Consider the following 19,454-nt stretch of genomic DNA (forward strand, 5'->3'; position numbering starts at 1 on the left):
TATAATCTCCACCCGGCACAGCCAGAAGAGGACTGGCCACCCCTCATAGCCTGGTTCCTCTCTAGGTTTCTTCCTAGGTTTTGGCCTTTCTAGGGAGTTTTTCCTAGCCACCGTGCTTCTACACCTGCATTACTAGCTGTTTGGGGTTTTAGGCTGGGTTTCTGTAAAGCACTTCGAGATATTAGCTGATGTAAGAAGGGCTATATAAAATAAAATTGATTGATTGATTGAGTGTTGTATACTTCTTATACAACTCCATAACCTCAAAATATAGCATTTACGATGTTTGGAAATAATTTAAGTTTTGAAATGCCTCTTTCTTTCTTCCAACATCTCAGCAAACCATTGTAAAAACAAAAGGGAACTTAAATCAATGACAGCTACTACCTTTTTACAGTTTCGGCAGGCAATATCCTGGCGTTTTCTCTGGCTCCTGTCCCTTTAATAAGTTATTGAGTGTAACAAATGTCTGGTTTCCACTAGCTTACATAGCCACGAAGTGAAAATTGGCAATAAAATACAATAGCTTTTTGGTCTTACTTTAAGGTTAGGGTTAGGCATAAGCAGTGTGTTTAGAAAGGGGCGGGGTATAGACATAATTATGACTGTGTGGCTAGTGACGACCAAATGTCTCACTGCTATCATGAAGTCCAGGCGAAGAGGGAGGAGATTTTAATGTTCCGTTTGTTCTATGGATCGATGTTTGCTGGCATCGCCTCACCCTGCCTGCTCCGTGCGTGATATAAGCCTACCATTACCCAAACGTTTTACGCATCGATCTGACGGACGTCGTCCTATGGCTTTGGTGGACCGAAACGGAAAGAAAAGGAGAAGACAGTCCGCCCTAGATGATCTAGGAACGGTGAAAGAATAATAACAGCTTTGACATCTGCATTGCACAGGCAACGTTTTCTGACTCTGGATTTTAGAGTAAGAGGAGAGAAGTAGGCTACTCTAAATAAAGAGTCGCTCGCGCTGCATGGACTATCTTACTAGACCGCATACTGATTTCACCTGAGCAGAGTGAGCTACGTGAACTACGAGTTCAAAAATGCCAAGGAGGAAACAGCAGGCGCCGAAAAGGGCTGCGGGTAAGAGGACATTCACACCTATATTGGTCTTGAACAATATTATATGTTATTCTTATCAAATTGATATCGTATCAGTAGCCTCTTTACTGGCTCAAAGCGAATATCAAAGTGACAGTAATACCAGATGACAAAGGTGCAACTTATTAAAATATGATACTCGAGTCTTTTTGTAATAATAAGTTAAAGTTTTCCGTTTTTGAACGAGAGAGAGATATATATAGGCTATTATGCGCACATATGTGTTGGTCATTTCATTGAATTAGTCTACTTTAGTTTAGTTAGTTAATTGTAATTTAGTCCAAGTTATTAAAAAATTGTTTTACTAGAAAGCAAAAGTGACGTGTATTGCCATAAACAATTAAGACGTGCTTAAAATGATATTTCAGATGTGTGCTTCTGGTAGGCTGTCTGAAACAGTTGAACTTCGAGAGAGAGAGGAAATATTTTAATGTTCTCAACGACAACACTTTTTGGTGTGTGTACAGTGTTTATAATGTTCATATACACGTTTTTTCACCTAGATGGAGAACACCTGAGACAATCACTGTAACAGTGTAATGCAAATGAAATGTAAATAGTTATACCTGGCTGTCACTCATGTGGATTCAGTAAACTGAATACATACAGTAGGCCTACATCATCTACAGTGCAAGGTGCAAAATATAAACACAAGCGTAGACCAAACTCTGTTGCCTACTGTAGGTGTTAGGGGTCATCAGGAAAAATACATGCACATCTTTCAAATAAGGTTAGAGTTTGTGTTGCCCGTAGTTTTTGGTGTGTGTGTGTACTTAAGCATATGTTCTCAGTGTGGCCTTTCTTCATGTCATCACCAATAGTGGTATAGTACTGTAGTGTTAGGGGTCATCAGTGTGCCAATACTGTGTTTGTTATGGTGACCAACTCATTTTAGTGTTAACAAATCGGGTTACTTAAGCCAGATAGATCAAAACCAACTAAGTCAAAAGCATCAGGCTGTCCTACTCCTTCTTTCATCCTTTGTTACCTCACTCTGCTAAATAATTGGTGTTAATTCTCAGTAATTCAGGCCATATAAGTCACCTGTATGATTAACCTTGACCTTGTTCTTGATAGTGTTTCCACCATTGTAATAGACCAGTGGCGTTATTAAAATAGGGACTCAAAATAATTGAGATGATGGATATGAATGAGTTGATAAAGTGTATTGTCAGTGGGGGTAGCTGCATGCTGTTCAGTGGGTTTAGAAGTTATCACTGCTTATTATGGTTGCGGATTTAGGCACCAGATGGTGATTGTTCTCTGCCAATAATGGCAGATCTTTATAGCCGCTTAAGATAATGAAACCCTTATCTAATAGACACACAGTCAAGTGTATGGACACACACACACAAACACCCCCAAACACACACACTCATCCTTATACAGCACAAGTCAAAAGTTTGGACACACCTACTCATTCAAGGGTTTTTCTTTATTTTTACTATTTTCTACATTGTAGAATAATAGTGCAGATATCAAAACTATGAAATAACACATATGGAATCATGTAGTAACCAAAAAAGTGTTAAATCAACATATATTTTATATTTGAGATTCTTCAAATTGCCACCCTTTGTCTTGATGAAAGCTTTGCACACTCTTGGCATTTTCTCAACCAGCTTCATAGGGTAGTCACCTGGATTACATTTCAATTAACAGGTGTGCCTTGTTAAAAGTTAATTTGTGGAATTTCTTTCCTTCTTAATATGTTTGAGCTTATCAGTTGTGTTGTGACAAGGTAGGGGGGGTATACAGAAGATAGCCCTATTTAGTAAAAGACCAAGTCCATATTATGGCAAGAACAGCTCAAATAAGCAAAGAGAAATTACAGTCCATCATTACTTTAAGACATAAAGGTCAGTCAATCCAGAAAATGTCAAGAACTTTGAAAGTTTCTTCAAATGCAGTCACAAAAACCATCATGCACTATGATGAAACTGGCTCTCATGAGGACCACCACAGGAAAGGAAGACCCAGAGTTACCTCTGCTGCAGAGGATAAGTTCATTAGAGTTAACTGCACCTCAGAAATTTCAGCCCAAATAAATGCTTCACAGATTTCAAGTAACAGACACATCTCAACATCAACTGTTCAGAGGAGACTGCGTGAATCAGGCCTTCATGGTCGAATTGCTGCAAAGAAACAACTACTAAAGGACACCAATTAGAAGAAGAGACTTGCTTGGGCCAAGAAACACAAGCAATGGACATTAGACCGGTGGAAATCTGTCCTTTCCTCCAAAGTTGAGATTTTTGGTTCCAACCGCCGTGTCTTTGTGAGACGCAGAGTAGGTGAACGTATGATCTCCGCATGTGTGGTTCCCACTGTGAAGCATGGAGGAGGAGTGTGATGGTGTTGATTTATTTTAATTTATTGTCTGTGATTTATTTAGAATTCAAGTCACACTTAACCAGCATGGCTACCACTGCATTCTGCAGCAATACGCCATCCCATCTGGTTTGCACTTAGTGGGACTTTTTTTCAACAGGACAATGACCCAACACACCTCCAGGCTGTGTAAGGGCTATTTGACCAAGAAGGATAGTGATGGTGTGCTACATCAGATATCCTGGCCTTCCAAATCACCTGACCTCAAACCAATTGAGATGGTTTGGGATGTGTTGGACCGCAGAGTGAAGGATAAGCAGCCAACAAGTGCTCAGCATATGTGGGAACTCCTTCAAGACTGTTGGAAAAGCATTCCAGGTGAAGCTGGTTGAGAGAATGCCAAGAGTGTGCAAAGCTTTCATCAAGGCAAAGGGTGGCTATTTGAAGAATCTCAAATATAAAATATATTTTGATTTAACACTTTTTTGGTTACTACATGATTCCATATGTATTATTTCATAGTTTTGATGTCTTCACTATTATTCTACATTGTAGAAAATAGTAAAAAGAAAGGAAAAACCCTTGAATGAGTAGTTGTGTCCAAACTTTTGACTGGTACTGTATGTATTATTATTATTCACACACGAAATATTTTTGTACCACATTCCACTCAGAAAAAGCCATTTTCTTTCTCCCCAACCCACTATTATCCTGGGAACTTTTGAGAAGATGCCTAAAATCTCTTTAAACGCTCTCAGCTGCCTCGCCTGTAATCTGGTAAATGTGCCAGCCCTATAGAGAAATAAGCCTTCCTGAAGAGTTTCTTCATTGTTGAGGTAATTGTCTCCTCTTTGACAGGCTCATTCATCAGTGGCTTAATGGTCAATCAGAAGTTGGCAGGCAGAGTGTTTCCATTCTTTCCTATCCACTACATTAGGAATACTTAATCAAAATGTCTACCTGTAATGGTTGTGAAGAGTTCATGACTGACTGATCCGTTGTCTGTGCCGATAGAAAATTAACAGCTCGGCATCAGAGAGATGTTGGCCTGCAGATAAACAAATTGTGCATTAATATTTCATCTTCAAGACCTGGGATGTGCTACCAGGCGGCTGAATATTCCTGGGCTGTGTTGTCATTTCTCTCACTCGCTTGTTTCCCTCTGTATTCTCGAAGGCTCTTTGCAGCTGTAACTCATTTCGCTTGATGATTTTACTGGGGTTACAGAGAGTGACGACAAATTGATTACCTGGCAGAGCAAGAATGGAGCGAAGAGAGACACGGGCTGACAGTCATGTTATAATAATATGTTTAATGATGTGTGGAAGGGAACAAGGAGAGAGGGCTATTGAAATAAGAGATGCAAGGATTCTTTTTTTCATAAAAAAAAAAAAAAGATGTAGTAGGCCTATCCCTCAGTGAAAATGTGATTTTGAAGGTGTAATAAAGAGAATATCCTCAGCTACAGCCCATTCATTTATGGGACATTTGGTTTGAGGCTACAGACATTCAAGTAAAGGCCAGTTACAGTATTACATTTGCTCATCATTCATTGAACGTAAGGGTAACGTAAAGTGACAATTCCTTCCTGGCACACTGCAGAACACACTAAACCTTTAGATTTAAGTCACATTATGCAATTGTGAAAATATTAGGAAACGTTAAGGAATATGGGATGGAATATCGCAAAGTATTTATGAAATGTGTGTTTTGGTTTCATATGTTGCAGACACATGCAACCCTATGAGTGGTTTGTATTTATAAATTGACTAAATAGCTCTAGCTGTGCCTCAAACCGTTAGCCCAATTTGCTTTTAACAAGAAACATTGGACAACAGACAAAGGCTTTAAGTGAGAGACATTAGCTTGTGGGGATTGGCTAGCTGAAAGTTTTATTTTTTTTCTGGAAACATCTTATCATCAAGGCAGATGTTGTTTTTCATAGTTTAGGTAAAAAGAAAAGGAAGTCCAATTCAGCAGTTTGATTTGAGTGACATAAGATGAAAGGAAAGGGCACATCCAAATAAAGAAGTGTTAAATTATCTGGCCTATTTTTCTGTAGAAGATTACAACCTTTGCTAATTATTGTGTTTTGTACCAAAAAGTGACTTTGTCGAAGGTCTTGATGGCTTAGTTTTGCTCTCCTATTGGGTTGTCCTCATATTTGGTGTATGGGGTGTGTTGTGTGATCTAATAATAAGAAATGACATTTAGCAAATGTTTTTATCCAAAGCGACTTACAGTCATGTGTGCATACATTTTTCGTATGGGTGGACCCAGCGGGAATCGAACCCACAATCTTGGCATTGCAAGCACCATGCTCTACCAGCTGAGCTATAGAGATCTCATTGCAGTGAGGTGAGGTGACGGCAGGTGTGGATAGGTAATAGTCTGAGAGGGAGTCAGCAGGGGGGCGCACTGTCTAGGTGATAAGAACAGAGACTCCTGTGCCCTCCAGCGTAGTGATCTCTCCTCCCTCCAGCTCCTGTCCTGTGTGGAAAACAGACTGTTATGATTGGTCTCAAGGTGAGTGCCTGACTGCCTGTGCAGTGTTGCACCGTACCTCCTCAGTCACAACACAACTGCAGCCTGCAACTGCTCATTCACCTTGCATTCCCTCTGAGACCTGCGCTAGTTTCCAGGCAAATTACACAATTTGATATGCCGTTGGGCTGGGTGATTCATGTGGATCATGTGTCCATGTGATCATCGCAGCAGAAAAAGTATTTCTTGTTATATTATTTCCTCATTAAGGCAGACAATAACTAGAATATTGAGAGTTTATTGTAAGCAGGCTAAATCTCAAGTATAAAGGAAATTATGCCACAGCACGGTGCTTTGTCCAGGTACCAGATACAATGGTTTAAACACCGAAATGGGGAAAAGACTGAAGAGTAAGGGCAGTTCATCTAAATGTACTTTGAGGATGAAAATGGGAAAGGGCTAGTAGAGATAATGTAATAACACTCTGGTCCTGCTGTATGAAGGACGTTTGTATATTTACATTTTACATTTGAGTCATTTAGCAGACGCTCTTATCCAGAGCGACTTACAGTTAGTGAGTGCATACATTTTTCATACTGGCCCCCCGTGGGAATCGAACCCACAACCCTGGCGTTGCAAACGCCATGCTCTACCAACTGAGCTACACGGACAGTGGAGGTTGTCCACTTGCCAAGCACACTGCATTCTTATAAGTAAGCATTAAGCACGTTTACGCTGTACATCACCTTATCAAACACAGTTTACTCCAACACATGAATGAATAGGACTACCTGAGAATTGTTGACTGAAATGTATAGTTGTAGACCTACGTTTTGGACATATGTGACCGACCGGCTCGATTCGGTCTTATGTAGCAAAATTTGAAATTGTGTTTTTTACATTGGATAAAAGTAGAGACTCAGAGCTAGAAAATGGTATATTGTAGACTACAGTTGAGGAACAATGGGAAAGTAATTATGCTTTGAAAGTTGTTAAACATGTAACCTCACTTTTGACAAAATGGCCCTTGAATGTTTTGGTACCTACTGGAGAGCTCTTCTTTGTCTACACCCATTCAGCATCGTTCACACCCTTTTAAGCTTTAGCCCCACCCAGCTCTTTAAGGATTCACATGTGAGACTATGTACTAAACAACCAAAGATTTCAAGACTAAAGGCTGGTTTATACTACGGGTGTGTTCGTAAATTTAATCTGGAGTGCCAGAGTGTGCTCTGGGCGTTGATAAACTCAGAGCGTTGTCAGAATGGCCGTTCGTAAAATTCAGAGCGCTTCGCTCTCAGAGCGCACACTGGACGCTCTGGCCGAAAAGTAGGGTTGATCCGAGTGTTCTGACCTAACAACAGCAGTCAAGCACCCAAGCTAACAGGCTAACATTGGCAAGCTTACTAGCTACTTCCAGACACAAATGAGAGAACAGCTCACTCTGACCATTTTACTCGCCCTAGCAGAGCTGGTTAGGCTGTTTTTATGTTATCCAGAGCGTTGGTGACTGCAACTGTGCTGCTGGCAACAATTTAATTACGCTTTTTTTGCCAACGTTTACTGACACCGGCCACATTCAACGGGTGTTGAGTGTTCGTAAATTCGTCAGTTATTCTGCGCTCTGGCACACTCAGACGAGAGTGCTCTGAAATCGGAGTAAATAGCCAGAGCGAATTTACCAGCTACGTCTATCGACAGTTGTCGCAGTGACATCATAAATATTCTATTGAAATAGTTACTTGCATAGTGGAGTCTTTTGTTTAGACATATACAGTGAGGGAAAAAAGTATTTGATCCCCTGCTGATTTTGTACGTTTGCCCACTGACAAAGAAATGATCAGTCTATCATTTTAATGGTAGGTTTATTTGAACAGTGAGAGACAGAATAACAAAACAAAAATCCAGAAAAACGCATGTCAAAAATGTTATAAATTGATTTGCATTTTAATGAGGGAAATAAGTATTTGACCCCTCTGCAAAACATTACTTAGTACTTGGAGGCAAAACCCTTGTTGGCAATCACAGAGATCAGACGTTTTTTGTGGATGGCCACCAGGTTTGCACACATCTCAGGAGGGATTTTGTCCCACTCCTCTTTGCAGATCTTCTCCAAGTCATTAAGGTTTCGAGGCTGATGTTTGGCAACTCGAACCTTCAGCTCCCTCCACAGATTTTCTATGGGATTAAGGTCTGGAGACTGGCTAGGCCACTCCAGGACCTTAATGTGCTTCTTCTTGAGCCACTCCTTTGTTGCCTTGGCCGTGTGTTTTGGGTCATTGTCATGCTGGAATACCCATCCACGACCCATTTTCAATGCCCTGGCTGAGGGAAGGAGGTTCTCACCCAAGATTTGACGGTACATGGCCCCGTCCATCGTCCCTTTGATGCAGTGAAGTTGTCCTGTCCCCTTAGCAGAAAAACACCCCCAAAGCATAATGTTTCCACCTCCATGTTTGACGGTGGGGATGGTGTTCTTGGGGTCATAGGCAGCATTCCTCCTCCTCCAAACACGGCGAGTTGAGTTGATGCCAAAGAGTTCGATTTTGGTCTCATCTGACCACAACACTTTCACCCAGTTCTCCTCTGAATCATTCAGATGTTCATTGGCAAACTTCAGATGGCCATGTATATGTGCTTTCTTGAGCAGGGGGACCTTGCGGGCGCTGCAGGATTTCAGTCCTTCACGGCGTAGTGTGTTACCAATTGTTTTCTTGGTGCCTATGGTCCCAGCTGCCTTGACAAGATCCTCCCATGTAGTTCAGGGCTGATTCCTCACCGATCTCATCTCGTTACCTGTATAAAAGACACCTGGGAGCCAGAAATCTTTCTGATTGAGAGGGGGTCAAATACTTATTTCCATCATTAAAATGCAGGGGATCAAATACTTTTTTCCCTCACTGTATATATATATATATATATATATATATATATATATATATATATAAATATGCGAGAGAAAAAAACATATGGGGGATTGGAAGTGATGCAGACAATTACATTGATGGAAGTTACAATCTATCTGCAATATTAAAGCTGATCTACACTCTAAAAAAAGAAAAAAGAAAAGAAAAATATAAAAGAAAAATAATTAGTTGTTTTAAAAACGAAAAATAACCGACATTTCGGTTAATTGCTCAGCACTACTGAATGCTAAACAAATCCAAAACACAGTGAAAACATTAATCTGATTTGCTTCTAATCAAATCCTTAATGGGCTTCAATTAAGATGTATTATGCAAATTAACTCTTAGCACTTACTGTCTACAGTAGCAGGAGCTAGGACAATATTGTGCTAATGGTGTGATCTGTAACAATTACAAAGGTAAACTGACTCTATACTGTGGCTCTCTGCTTTTCCTAGAGGTCAAAAGGCAGTTCAATTTGCATTTTAAATGTTGTTCACATTTAGCATACACTCTCTGAAGAACCCTTTTTGGTTCCAGGTAGAATCCTTTTTGTGTTCAGGTAGAACCTTTTTGGGTTCCATGTAGAACCCTCTGTGCAAAGGATTCTACAAGGAACTCAAAAGGGTTTTACCTGGAAGCAAAAGGGTTCTACCTGGAACCAAAAAGCTGATATCCCTGGCCTATGCTCTCCATTCTCTAGACTGGGGTCAAACGGAGGCTTTTACAATAGAACATTTTTCACCAATTCAATCACATTTGGTGTCTAGAAGAATGATGCTTGTACATGAACCTCTTAGTATACAACCAATCAGGAATATAAAGTGGGCAAAAAAAAATGTTATTTTCAATGTCATTACTGTATTTGACAATCAATCAATTCATTGATCAATCAATGGACTAAACAGAACCGTATATCGGTTTTGTAACGATCCCGGCTGTCTGAGTCGGGTCCTGTCTGGTGACGAGTGTTCCTGTTCGTAATCTCCAGTTTCCCGAGGGTTCGGGAACGCTCCGGGGAGCGCTCTTGTGTTCCGCACCTGCATCCCATCAGCAATCTGCACACCTGGTCCTGATCATCACCCTTCTTAGGCTCTGGCCGAACATCCAGTTCCTGCCGGATCGTTAGCCATGAACAGTATGTTTGTCAGCGTATCAGCCTTGAGTTCTAGCGTTAGTTTTTGTTGTTTTGCACCTTGTTGATTTGCTGTGTACTCACCTCCGTTTTGTTCTGTCTGCAGTCTCTCACCCGGAACCTTCACCCAACCTCTGCCTGATGGTCGGCGGCTGCCGAGCCATGTCTGGACCTACCACTGCACCCTCAACAACCCATCCACGCCACCCGCTCTGTCCCTGGATTATTCAGCCTCACTCGGGAGTCAATTAATAAACACTCACCTTTTTCTCTAAGTACCTTGTCCTGGTCTGCTTCTGGGTTCTGGCGTAGTAAACCGTGACAGGTTTCTTCTGATTTTGGCCATTTCAAACCATTTTCCTATGGTAGCTTCAGTATATAATGTCAGTTGATGGGCCTCTAACATATTACAATAAACATTCATACTGTACAATATTCCTAAAATTCAATACAGTAAATGTAGTATGCTATTTTGCTCTTCACTTTCCATTGGTGTGCATTTCAAGCCTTGAGTTATTTGCCTGCATGTGCTGAGCCAGTCTTTTGAAACGAACATCTTAATTGAATCTCATTAAATAGCACTGACAGCTTAGGTGTCCGTGTTGAATATAGAATAATTCTGCTGTGCTTGCAACTTGATTAAGAGGATTCAAGAGAACATATTATTGTATGTCTTAGTTTACTCTGGTACGTAAAATTTATAAGTAAATCAGTGAACGGAATAACCTGTTTTAATGACTTTTTACCAGGTACTAGGTAACAAGTAACAGTTATATGTTAGTTAGAGTGCATTTGGAAATTATTTTGACCCCTTGCCTTTTTCCACATTTTCCACAGTTACAGCCTTATTCAAAAATTTGATTACATTAAATTTTTCCCTTATCAATCTACACACAATACCCTATAATGACAAAGTGAAAACAGGTTTTTAGAAATGTTTGCATATGTATTAAAAATAAAAAACAGAAATACCTTTATTTACATAAGTATTCAGACCTTTTGCTATGAGACTCGAAATTGAGCTCAGGTGCATCCTGTTTCCATTGATCATCCTTGAGATGTTTCTACAACTTGATTGGAGTCCACCTGTGGTAAATTCAATTGATTGGACATGATTTGGAAAGGCACACCCCTGTCTATATATGGTCCCACAGTTGACAGTGCATGTCAGAGCAAGCACCAAGCCATGAGGTCGAAGGAATTGTCTGTAGAGCTCCGAGACAGGATTGTGTCGAAGCACAGATCTGGGGAAGGGTACCACAAAATGTCTGCAGAATTGAAGGTTCCCAAGAACACAGTGGCCTCCATCATTCTTAAATGGGAGAAGTTTGGAACCACCAAGACTCTTCCTAGAGCTGGCCGCCCGGCCAAACTGAGCAATCGGGGGAGAAGGGCCTAGGTCAGGGAGGTGACCAAGAACCCGATGGTCACTCTGACAGTGCTCTAGAGTTCCTCTGTGGAGATGGGAGAACCTTCCAGAAGGACAACCATCTCTGCAGCACTCCACCAATCAGGCCTTTATGGTTGAGTGGCCAGACGGAAGCCACTCTTCAGTAAAAGGCACATGACAGCCTGCTTGGAGTTTGCCAAAAGACACCTAAAGGACTCCCAGACCATGAGAAACAAGATTCTCTGGTCTGATACTATACTATTATACTATGCCATTTAGCAGACGCTTTTATCCAAAGCGACTTACAGTCATGCGTGCATACATTTTTTTTTGTGTATGGGTGGTCCCGGGGATCGAACCCACTACCTTGGCGTTACAAGCGCCGTGCTCTACCAGCTGAGCTACAGAGGACCACGAAACCTGATGGTCTGATGAAACCAAGATTGAACTCTGGCCTGAATGCCAAGCGTCACGTCTGGAGGAAACCTGGCACCATCCCTACGGTGAAGCATGGTGCTGTGAGCATCATGCTGTGGGGATGTTTTTCAGCGGCAGGGACTGGGAGACTAGTTAGGATTGAGGGAAAGATGAACGGAGCAAAGTACAGAAAGATCCTTGATGAAAACCTGCTCAGGACCTCAGACTGGGGGCGAAGGTTCACCTTCCAACAGCACAACGACCCTAAGCACACAGCCAAGACAATGCAAGTCTCTGAATGTCCTTGATTGGCACAGCCAGAGCCCAGACTTGAACCCAATCGAACATCTCTGGAGAGACCTGAAAATGGCTGTGCAGCAACGCTCCCCATCCAACCTGACAGAGCTTGAGAGGATCTGCAGAGAAGAATGGGAGAAACTCCTGAAATACAGGTGTGTCAAGCTTGTAGCGTCATACCCAAGAAGACCCAAGGCTGTAATCGCTGCCAAAGGTGCTTCAACAAACTACTGAGTAAAGGGTCTGAATACTTATGCAAATGTCAATAAATAAATTTGCAAAAAATGGAAACAACTTTTTTTGCTTTGTCATGATGGGGTATTGTGTGTAGATTGATGAGGAAAACAACAATATAATCAATTGTAGAATAAGGCTGTAATGTAACAAAGTGGAAAACGTCAAGGGGTCTGAATACTTTCCGAATGCGCTGTACGTGCCTATTAGTACTTACCACTGTTATTTTCATTTTCCAAGAAAATACAGAACTATACAAATGATTGAGCATCTTAGACAATTATTGCATGAGTTCATAATATGTATTTAATATATTGTAGTATATAATGTTTTGTAATATGTCATGTTTTGTAGTATGTCATGTCTTGTAGTATCTTGTATCTTGTAGTATGTCATGTCTTGTAGTATGTCATGTCTTGTAGTATGTCATGTCTTGTAGTATGTGATGTCTTGTTGTATGTGATGTCTTGTTGTATGTGATGTCTTGTAGTATGTCATATCTTGTATGTGATATCTTGTAGTATGTGATGTCTTGTAGTATGTGATGTCTTGTAGTATGTGATGTCTTGTAGTATGTCATATCTTGTAGTATGCGATGTCTTGTTGTATATAATGTCTTGTTGTATGTGATGTCTTGTAGTATGTCATATCTTGTATCTTGTAGTATGTCATGTCTTGTAGTATGTCATGTCTTGTAGTATGTCATGTCTTGTAGTATGTCATGTCTTGTAGTATGTGATGTCTTGTAGTATGTGATGTCTTGTTGTATGTGATGTCTTGTAGTATGTCATATCTTGTATGTGATATCTTGTAGTATGTGATGTCTTGTAGTATGTGATGTCTTGTAGTATGTGATGTCTTGTAGTATGTCATATCTTGTAGTATGCGATGTCTTGTTGTATATAATGTCTTGTTGTATGTGATGTCTTGTAGTATGTCATATCTTGTATCTTGTAGTATGTCATATCTTGTAGTATGTGATGTCTTGTAGTATGTGATGTCTTGTAGTATGTGATGTCTTGTAGTATGTGATGTCTTGTAGTATGTGATGTCTTGTAGTATGTGATGTCTTGTAGTATGTGATGTCTTGTAGTATGCGATGTCTTGTTGTATGTGATGTCTTGTAGTATGTCATATCTTGTATCTTGTAGTATGTTATATCTTGTAGTATGTGATGTCTTGTTGTATGTCATGTCTTGTAGTATGTCATGTCTTGTCTTGTAGTATGTCATGTCTTGTAGTATGTCATGTCTTGTAGTATGTCATGTCTTGTAGTATGTCATATCTTGTAGTATGCGATGTCTTGTTGTATGTCATATCTTGTAATAGCCTGTTACTTTGTTATTACATATAGGTTATTCCACTGGAACAGTGTTACCTTGGAAACTCAACATGCACAACAACTACGTACTGTATATACAGTAACAGGACAGTTTGCATGCAACCCAAAATGTGAATCATTTTCAATTATTGCATTTATTCATGCAGGGCACAATGTATCATCTTAGCTACAATAACAGAGTCAATAGTAGACAGAGTTATGAAAAATATGCATCCTGTATCATCTAAGCTAGCAATAAAAGGCAATTGAAATTGTTTCAAAATTGTCTGTCCTTGTAATGAGCGGATGACGAATGGTATAATTTAGGGAAAGAAAATGAATGCGGGCAAACCAAATAAATAATGATTCTGCTGCATTTTTTTACACCATGAAGATTCACTAATTCCGCTAAATATACCAGGAAATGTATGATAGCCAGTTACTCATTAGATATTTTCTAACATTGTTATAGTCTGGTGGTAACACAAATAGATAGATCGATGAACAGGGCATAGATAGTCTGTGTATGAAGACCAGTAGGCTACACAAATATTTTCAAAATTGAATCCATTTCTTAGGCCACTTTTTTTTCTTCTTGACCATGAACTCGAATCATCCTGTACATAAGAACATTATTCATTGCAGATTCCAGTACTTGGCCCATGTAGGATCTCAAATTGCAGACATCTGATTAAACCACACAATTCAAATGGAGTCCTTTCACCATTTTTAAGATCATGAAAGGGGGGGATTTCCGAAAGAGATGGATTTAAAGCTCAATAATTTTGTCCTCACATGATTAATAGTAGACAGGGAGGGCTTTGTACAGGAAAGGGCTAAATCTAATTGTGGGCCAAGTGTATCCTAGTGAAAGAAAACATGATGCCAAAGGCTTCCTGTATGAAGTGACATGACTAATCATGAAAGGTTCACTTGGTTGTTGGATGCTGTGATGATGTCACAGACGAGATTTAGGAGACCGCATATGTTTCATGACGGATTGGACAAATGCGTTTCTGGCATTTCCATACAATTCTAAAGAACACCCAGGCAACTTTTTCCAAAGAAATGTTGTTGGTTAAAAAGGTAGGGATTTCTATTGAAAAGGGATGATCTGATGATGGCCAATTTTGTGTTTGTGTGTGTGTCAAGATTATTTTTTTTTTTGGCGATAAATACAATTGGTGCCAGCCAACTGTCTGGGAGAAGAAGAAAAACTCATTTTGCGAAATAATGCTTTTTAGTCTATTCTTTGCAGGAAATACCAGTCGATGGAAATACATTTGACTGGTCATGCTTATCGGTCTATAGGTACATTTGCATAATTTAGTGGAATTAAAATGGTGTACATAGTATATTCGTTATGTATCTTATTTATCACACTCGTACAGCATACAGATATAGTGGGGAGAACAAGTATTTGATACACTGCCGATTTTGCAGGTTTTCCTACTTACAAAGCATGTAGAGGTCTGTAATTTTTTATCATAGGTACACTTCAACTGTGAGAGACGGAATCTATAACAAAAATCCAGAAAATCACATTGTATGATTAAGTAATTAATTTGCATTTTATTGCATGACATACGTATTTGATACATCAGAAAAGCAGAACTTAATATTTGGTACAGAAACCTTTGTTTGCAATTACAGAGATCATACGTTTCCTGTAGGTCTTGACCAGGTTTGCACACACTGCAGCAGGGATTTTGGCCCACTCCTCCATACAGACCTTCTCCAGATCCTTCAGGTTTCGGGGCTGTCGCTGGGCAATACGGACTTTCAGCTCCCTCCAAAGATTTTCTATTGGGTTCAGGACTGGAGACTGGCTAGGCCACTCCAGGACCTTGAGATGCTTCTTACGGAGCCACTCCTTAGTTTCCCTGGCTGTGTGTTTCGGGTCGTTGTCATGCTGGAAGACCCAGCCACGCCCCACTTCAATGCTCTTACTGAGGGAAGGAGGTTGTTGGCCAAGATCTCGCGATACATGGCCCCAACCATCCTCCCCTCAATACGGTGCAGTCGTCCTGTCCCCTTTGCAGAAAAGCATCCCCAAAGAATGATGTTTCCACCTCCATGCTTCACGGTTGGGATGGTGTTCTTGGGGTTGTACTCATCCTTCTTCTTCCTCCAAACACGGCGAGTGGAGTTTAGACCAAAAAGCTCTATTTTTGTCTCATCAGACCACATGACCTTCTCCCATTCCTCCTCTAGATCATTCAGATGGTCATTGGCAAACTTCAGATGGGCCTGGACATGCGCTGGCTTGAGCAAGGGGACCTTGCGTGCGCTGCAGGATTTTAATCCATGACGGCGTAGTGTGTTACTAATGGTTTTCTTTGAGACTGTGGTCCCAGCTCTCTTCAGGTCATTGACCAGGTCCTGCCGTGTAGTTCTGGGCTGATCCCACACCTTCCTCATGATCATTGATGCCCCACGAGGTGAGATCTTGCATGGAGCCCCAGACCGAGGGTGATTGACCGTCATCTTGAACTTCTTCCATTTTCTAATAATTGCGCCAACAGTTGTTGCCTTCTCACCAAGCTGCTTGCCTATTGTCCTGTAGCCCATCCCAGCCTTGTGCAGGTCTACAATTTTATCCCTGATGTCCTTGCACAGCTCTCTGGTCTTGGCCATTGTGGAGAGGTTGGAGTCTGTTTGATTGAGTGTGTGGACAGGTGTCTTTTATACAGGTAACGAGTTCAAACAGGTGCAGTTAATACAGGTAATGAGTGGAGAACAGGAGCGCTTCTTAAAGAAAAACTGACAGGTCTGTGAGAGCCGGAATTCTTACTGGTTGGTAGGTGATCAAATACTTATGTCATGCAATAAAATGCAAATTAATTACTTAAAAATCATACAATGTGATTTTCTGGATTTTTGTTTTAGATTCTGTCTCTCACAGTTGAAGTGTACCTATGATAAAAATTCCAGACCTCTACATGCTTTGTAAGTAGGAAAACCTGCAAAATCCCCACTGTACATAGCCTTTGAGCAGAAAATCTGTCAGACAGCGCAAGAGCTGCTGCCGCATCTCAAACAGAACACATAGGCAACAGAAGGCAGGCTTCATCAGTGCATCACACACCACTTTGCAATGAGCTGGAGGTAGTATGCATTTTGAAAACATATACTTCATTGTTTGAAACTTGAATGTTTTACTACATATTATGAGGCATATCCTACCTTGCTTCAAAGTAGCCTCGCCAAAATCAGACCACATCCGTGGAGGCAATTTTTTTATATTATAAACTGGGTGGTTCGAGCCCTGAATGCTGATTGGCTGACATACGTGATATATCAGACCGTATACCACGGGTATGACAGAAGATGTCTTTTTACTACTCTAATTATGCTGGTAACCAGTTTATAATAGCAATAAGGCACCAGGGGTTTGTGATATATGGCCAATATACCACAGCTAAGGGCTGTATCCAGGCACTCCGTGTTGCGTCGTGCATAAGAACAGCCCTTAGCCGTGGTCTATTGGCCATATACAACACCTCCCAGAACTTTCTTTCATTGTCCAGTAGCCAAAGGCACAATTTTAGTCATACTAGCAACCCATGCTAGTTGTTTTTTTATGTAGCCCAGGCCTACTGGTAGTATGAATTTGGGATCTATCGTCCCACAACTGTCCCAGAGTCTGTTGGGAATAGGCTATTTATTTCTCAACAAGCTGACTAATAGAATAGGTAAACTTTTCTACTATGGGGGATAGTAGATTGACATACAGTGAGGGAAAAAAGTATTTGATCCCCTGCTGATTTTGTACGTTTGCCCACTGACAAAGACATGATCAGTCTATAATTTTAATGGTAGGTTTATTTGAACAGTGAGAGACAGATTAACAACAACAAAATCCAGAAAAATGCATGTCAAAAATGTTATAAATTGATTTGCATTTTAATGAGGGAAATAAGTATTTGACCCCCTCTCAATCAGAAAGATTTCTGGCTGCCAGGTGTCTTTTATACAGGTAACGAGCTGAGATTAGGATCACACTCTTCTCCAAGTCATTAAGGTTTCGAGGCTGACGTTTGGCAACTCGAACCTTCAGCTCCCTCCACAGATTTTCTATGGGATTAAGGTCTGGAGACTGGCTAGGCCACTCCAAGACCTTAATGTGCTTCTTCTTGAGCCACTCCTTTGTTGCCTTGGCCGTGTGTTTTGGGTCATTGTCATGCTGGAATACCCATCCACGACCCATTTTCAATGCCCTGGCTGAGGGAACGAGGTTCTCACCCAAGATTTGACGGTACATGGCCCCGTCCATCGTCCCTTTGATGCGGTGAAGATGTCCTGAAAAACACCCCCAAAGCATAATGTTTCCACCTCCATGTTTGACGGTGGGGATGGTGTTCTTGGGGTCATAGGCAGCATTCCTCCTCCTCCAAACACGGCGAGTTGAGTTAATGCCAAAGAGCTCGATTTTGGTCTCATCTTACCACAACACTTTCACCCAGTTCTCCTCTGAATCATTCAGATGTTCATTGGCAAACTTCAGATGGCCCTGTATATGTGCTTTGTTGAGCAGGGGGACCTTGCGGGCGCTGCAGGATTTCAGTCCTTCACAGCGTAGTGTGTTACCAATTGTTTTCTTGGTGACTCTGGTCCCAGCTGCCTTGAGATCATTGACAAGATCCTCCTGTGTAGTTCTGGGCTGATTCCTCACCGTTCTCATGAACATTGCAACTCCACGAGGTGAGATCTTGCATGGAGCCCCAGGCCGAGGGAGTATGACAGGTATTTTGTGTTTCTTCCATTTGCGAATAATCGCACCAACTGTTGTCACCTTCTCACCAAGCTGCTTGTCGATGGTCTTGTAGCCCATTCCAGCCTTGTGTAGGTCTACAATCTTGTCCCTGACATCCTTGGAGAGCGCTTTGGTCTTGGCCATGGTGGAGAGTTTGGAATCTGATTGATTGATTGCTTCTGTGGACAGGTGTATTTTATACAGGTAACAAACTGAGATTAGGAGCACTCCCTTTAAGAGTGTGATCCTAATCTCAGCTCGTTACCTGTATAAAAGACACCTGGGAGCCAGAAATCTTTCTGATTGAGAGGGGGTCAAATACTTATTTCCCTCATTAAAATGCAAATCAATTATAACATTTTTGACATGCGTTTTTCTGGATTTATTTGTTGTTATTCTGTCTCTCACTGTTCAAATAAACCTACCATTAAAATTATAGACTGATCATTTCTTTGTCAGTGGGTAAACGTACAAAATCAGCAGGGGATCAAATACTTTTTTCCCTCACTGTAGGCTAGTGACTTTGCTGTTCGTTACTCGTCTTGTTGGCTGAGGAAAAGTACATTTGGAAAGTTATTCTAACATCTTCAAAGTGCACATCAGAATTTGGTACTAAGGACCGCACATTGTTGCTCCCTCGACTTGCATGTTCTGTTAATATTAATACCATAATCTAAATTATGGCTTCCTGCCATCCAGGACTTCTATACCAGGCGGTGTCAGAGGAAGGCCCTATAAATTGACTCCAGCCACCCTAGTCATATACTGTTCTCTCTGCTACCGCACGTCAAGCGGTACCGGAGCGCCAAGTCTAGGTACAAGAGGCTTCTTAACAGCTTCTACCCCCAAGCCATAAGACTCCTGAGCATCTAATCAAATGGCTACCCAGACTATTTGCATTGTGTGTGTGTGTGTGTGTGTGTATTTAATGTTTTTTTGGTATTTATTTGGTATTCTTTGTTAAAATTGCATTGTTGGTTAAGGGCTTGTAAGTAAGCATTTCAATGTAAGGTCTACACCTGTTGTATTCGGCGCATGTGACAAATAAAATTGTATTTGAAATGTTCGGAGCGC

General features: G+C 41.0%; 1 protein-coding gene across 1 annotated transcript in view; it reads left to right on the forward strand.

Annotated features, from left to right (window-relative positions):
• Window positions 1-654: 654 nt before the first annotated feature.
• The window catches only part of LOC121537968 (teashirt homolog 2-like), a 69,629-nt gene continuing 50,829 nt past the window's right edge, over window positions 655-19,454 (forward strand). Inside the window, exon 1 of the mRNA XM_041845651.2 lies at window positions 655-1,091. Within this exon, the coding sequence (XP_041701585.1) occupies window positions 1,052-1,091 (40 nt within the window). The 5' untranslated portion in view covers window positions 655-1,051. The remainder of the gene's footprint in view (window positions 1,092-19,454) is intronic.

The sequence above is a fragment of the Coregonus clupeaformis genome, chromosome 24 (genome assembly GCF_020615455.1).
Source record: "Coregonus clupeaformis isolate EN_2021a chromosome 24, ASM2061545v1, whole genome shotgun sequence".
Lineage (NCBI taxonomy): Eukaryota > Metazoa > Chordata > Actinopteri > Salmoniformes > Salmonidae > Coregonus > Coregonus clupeaformis.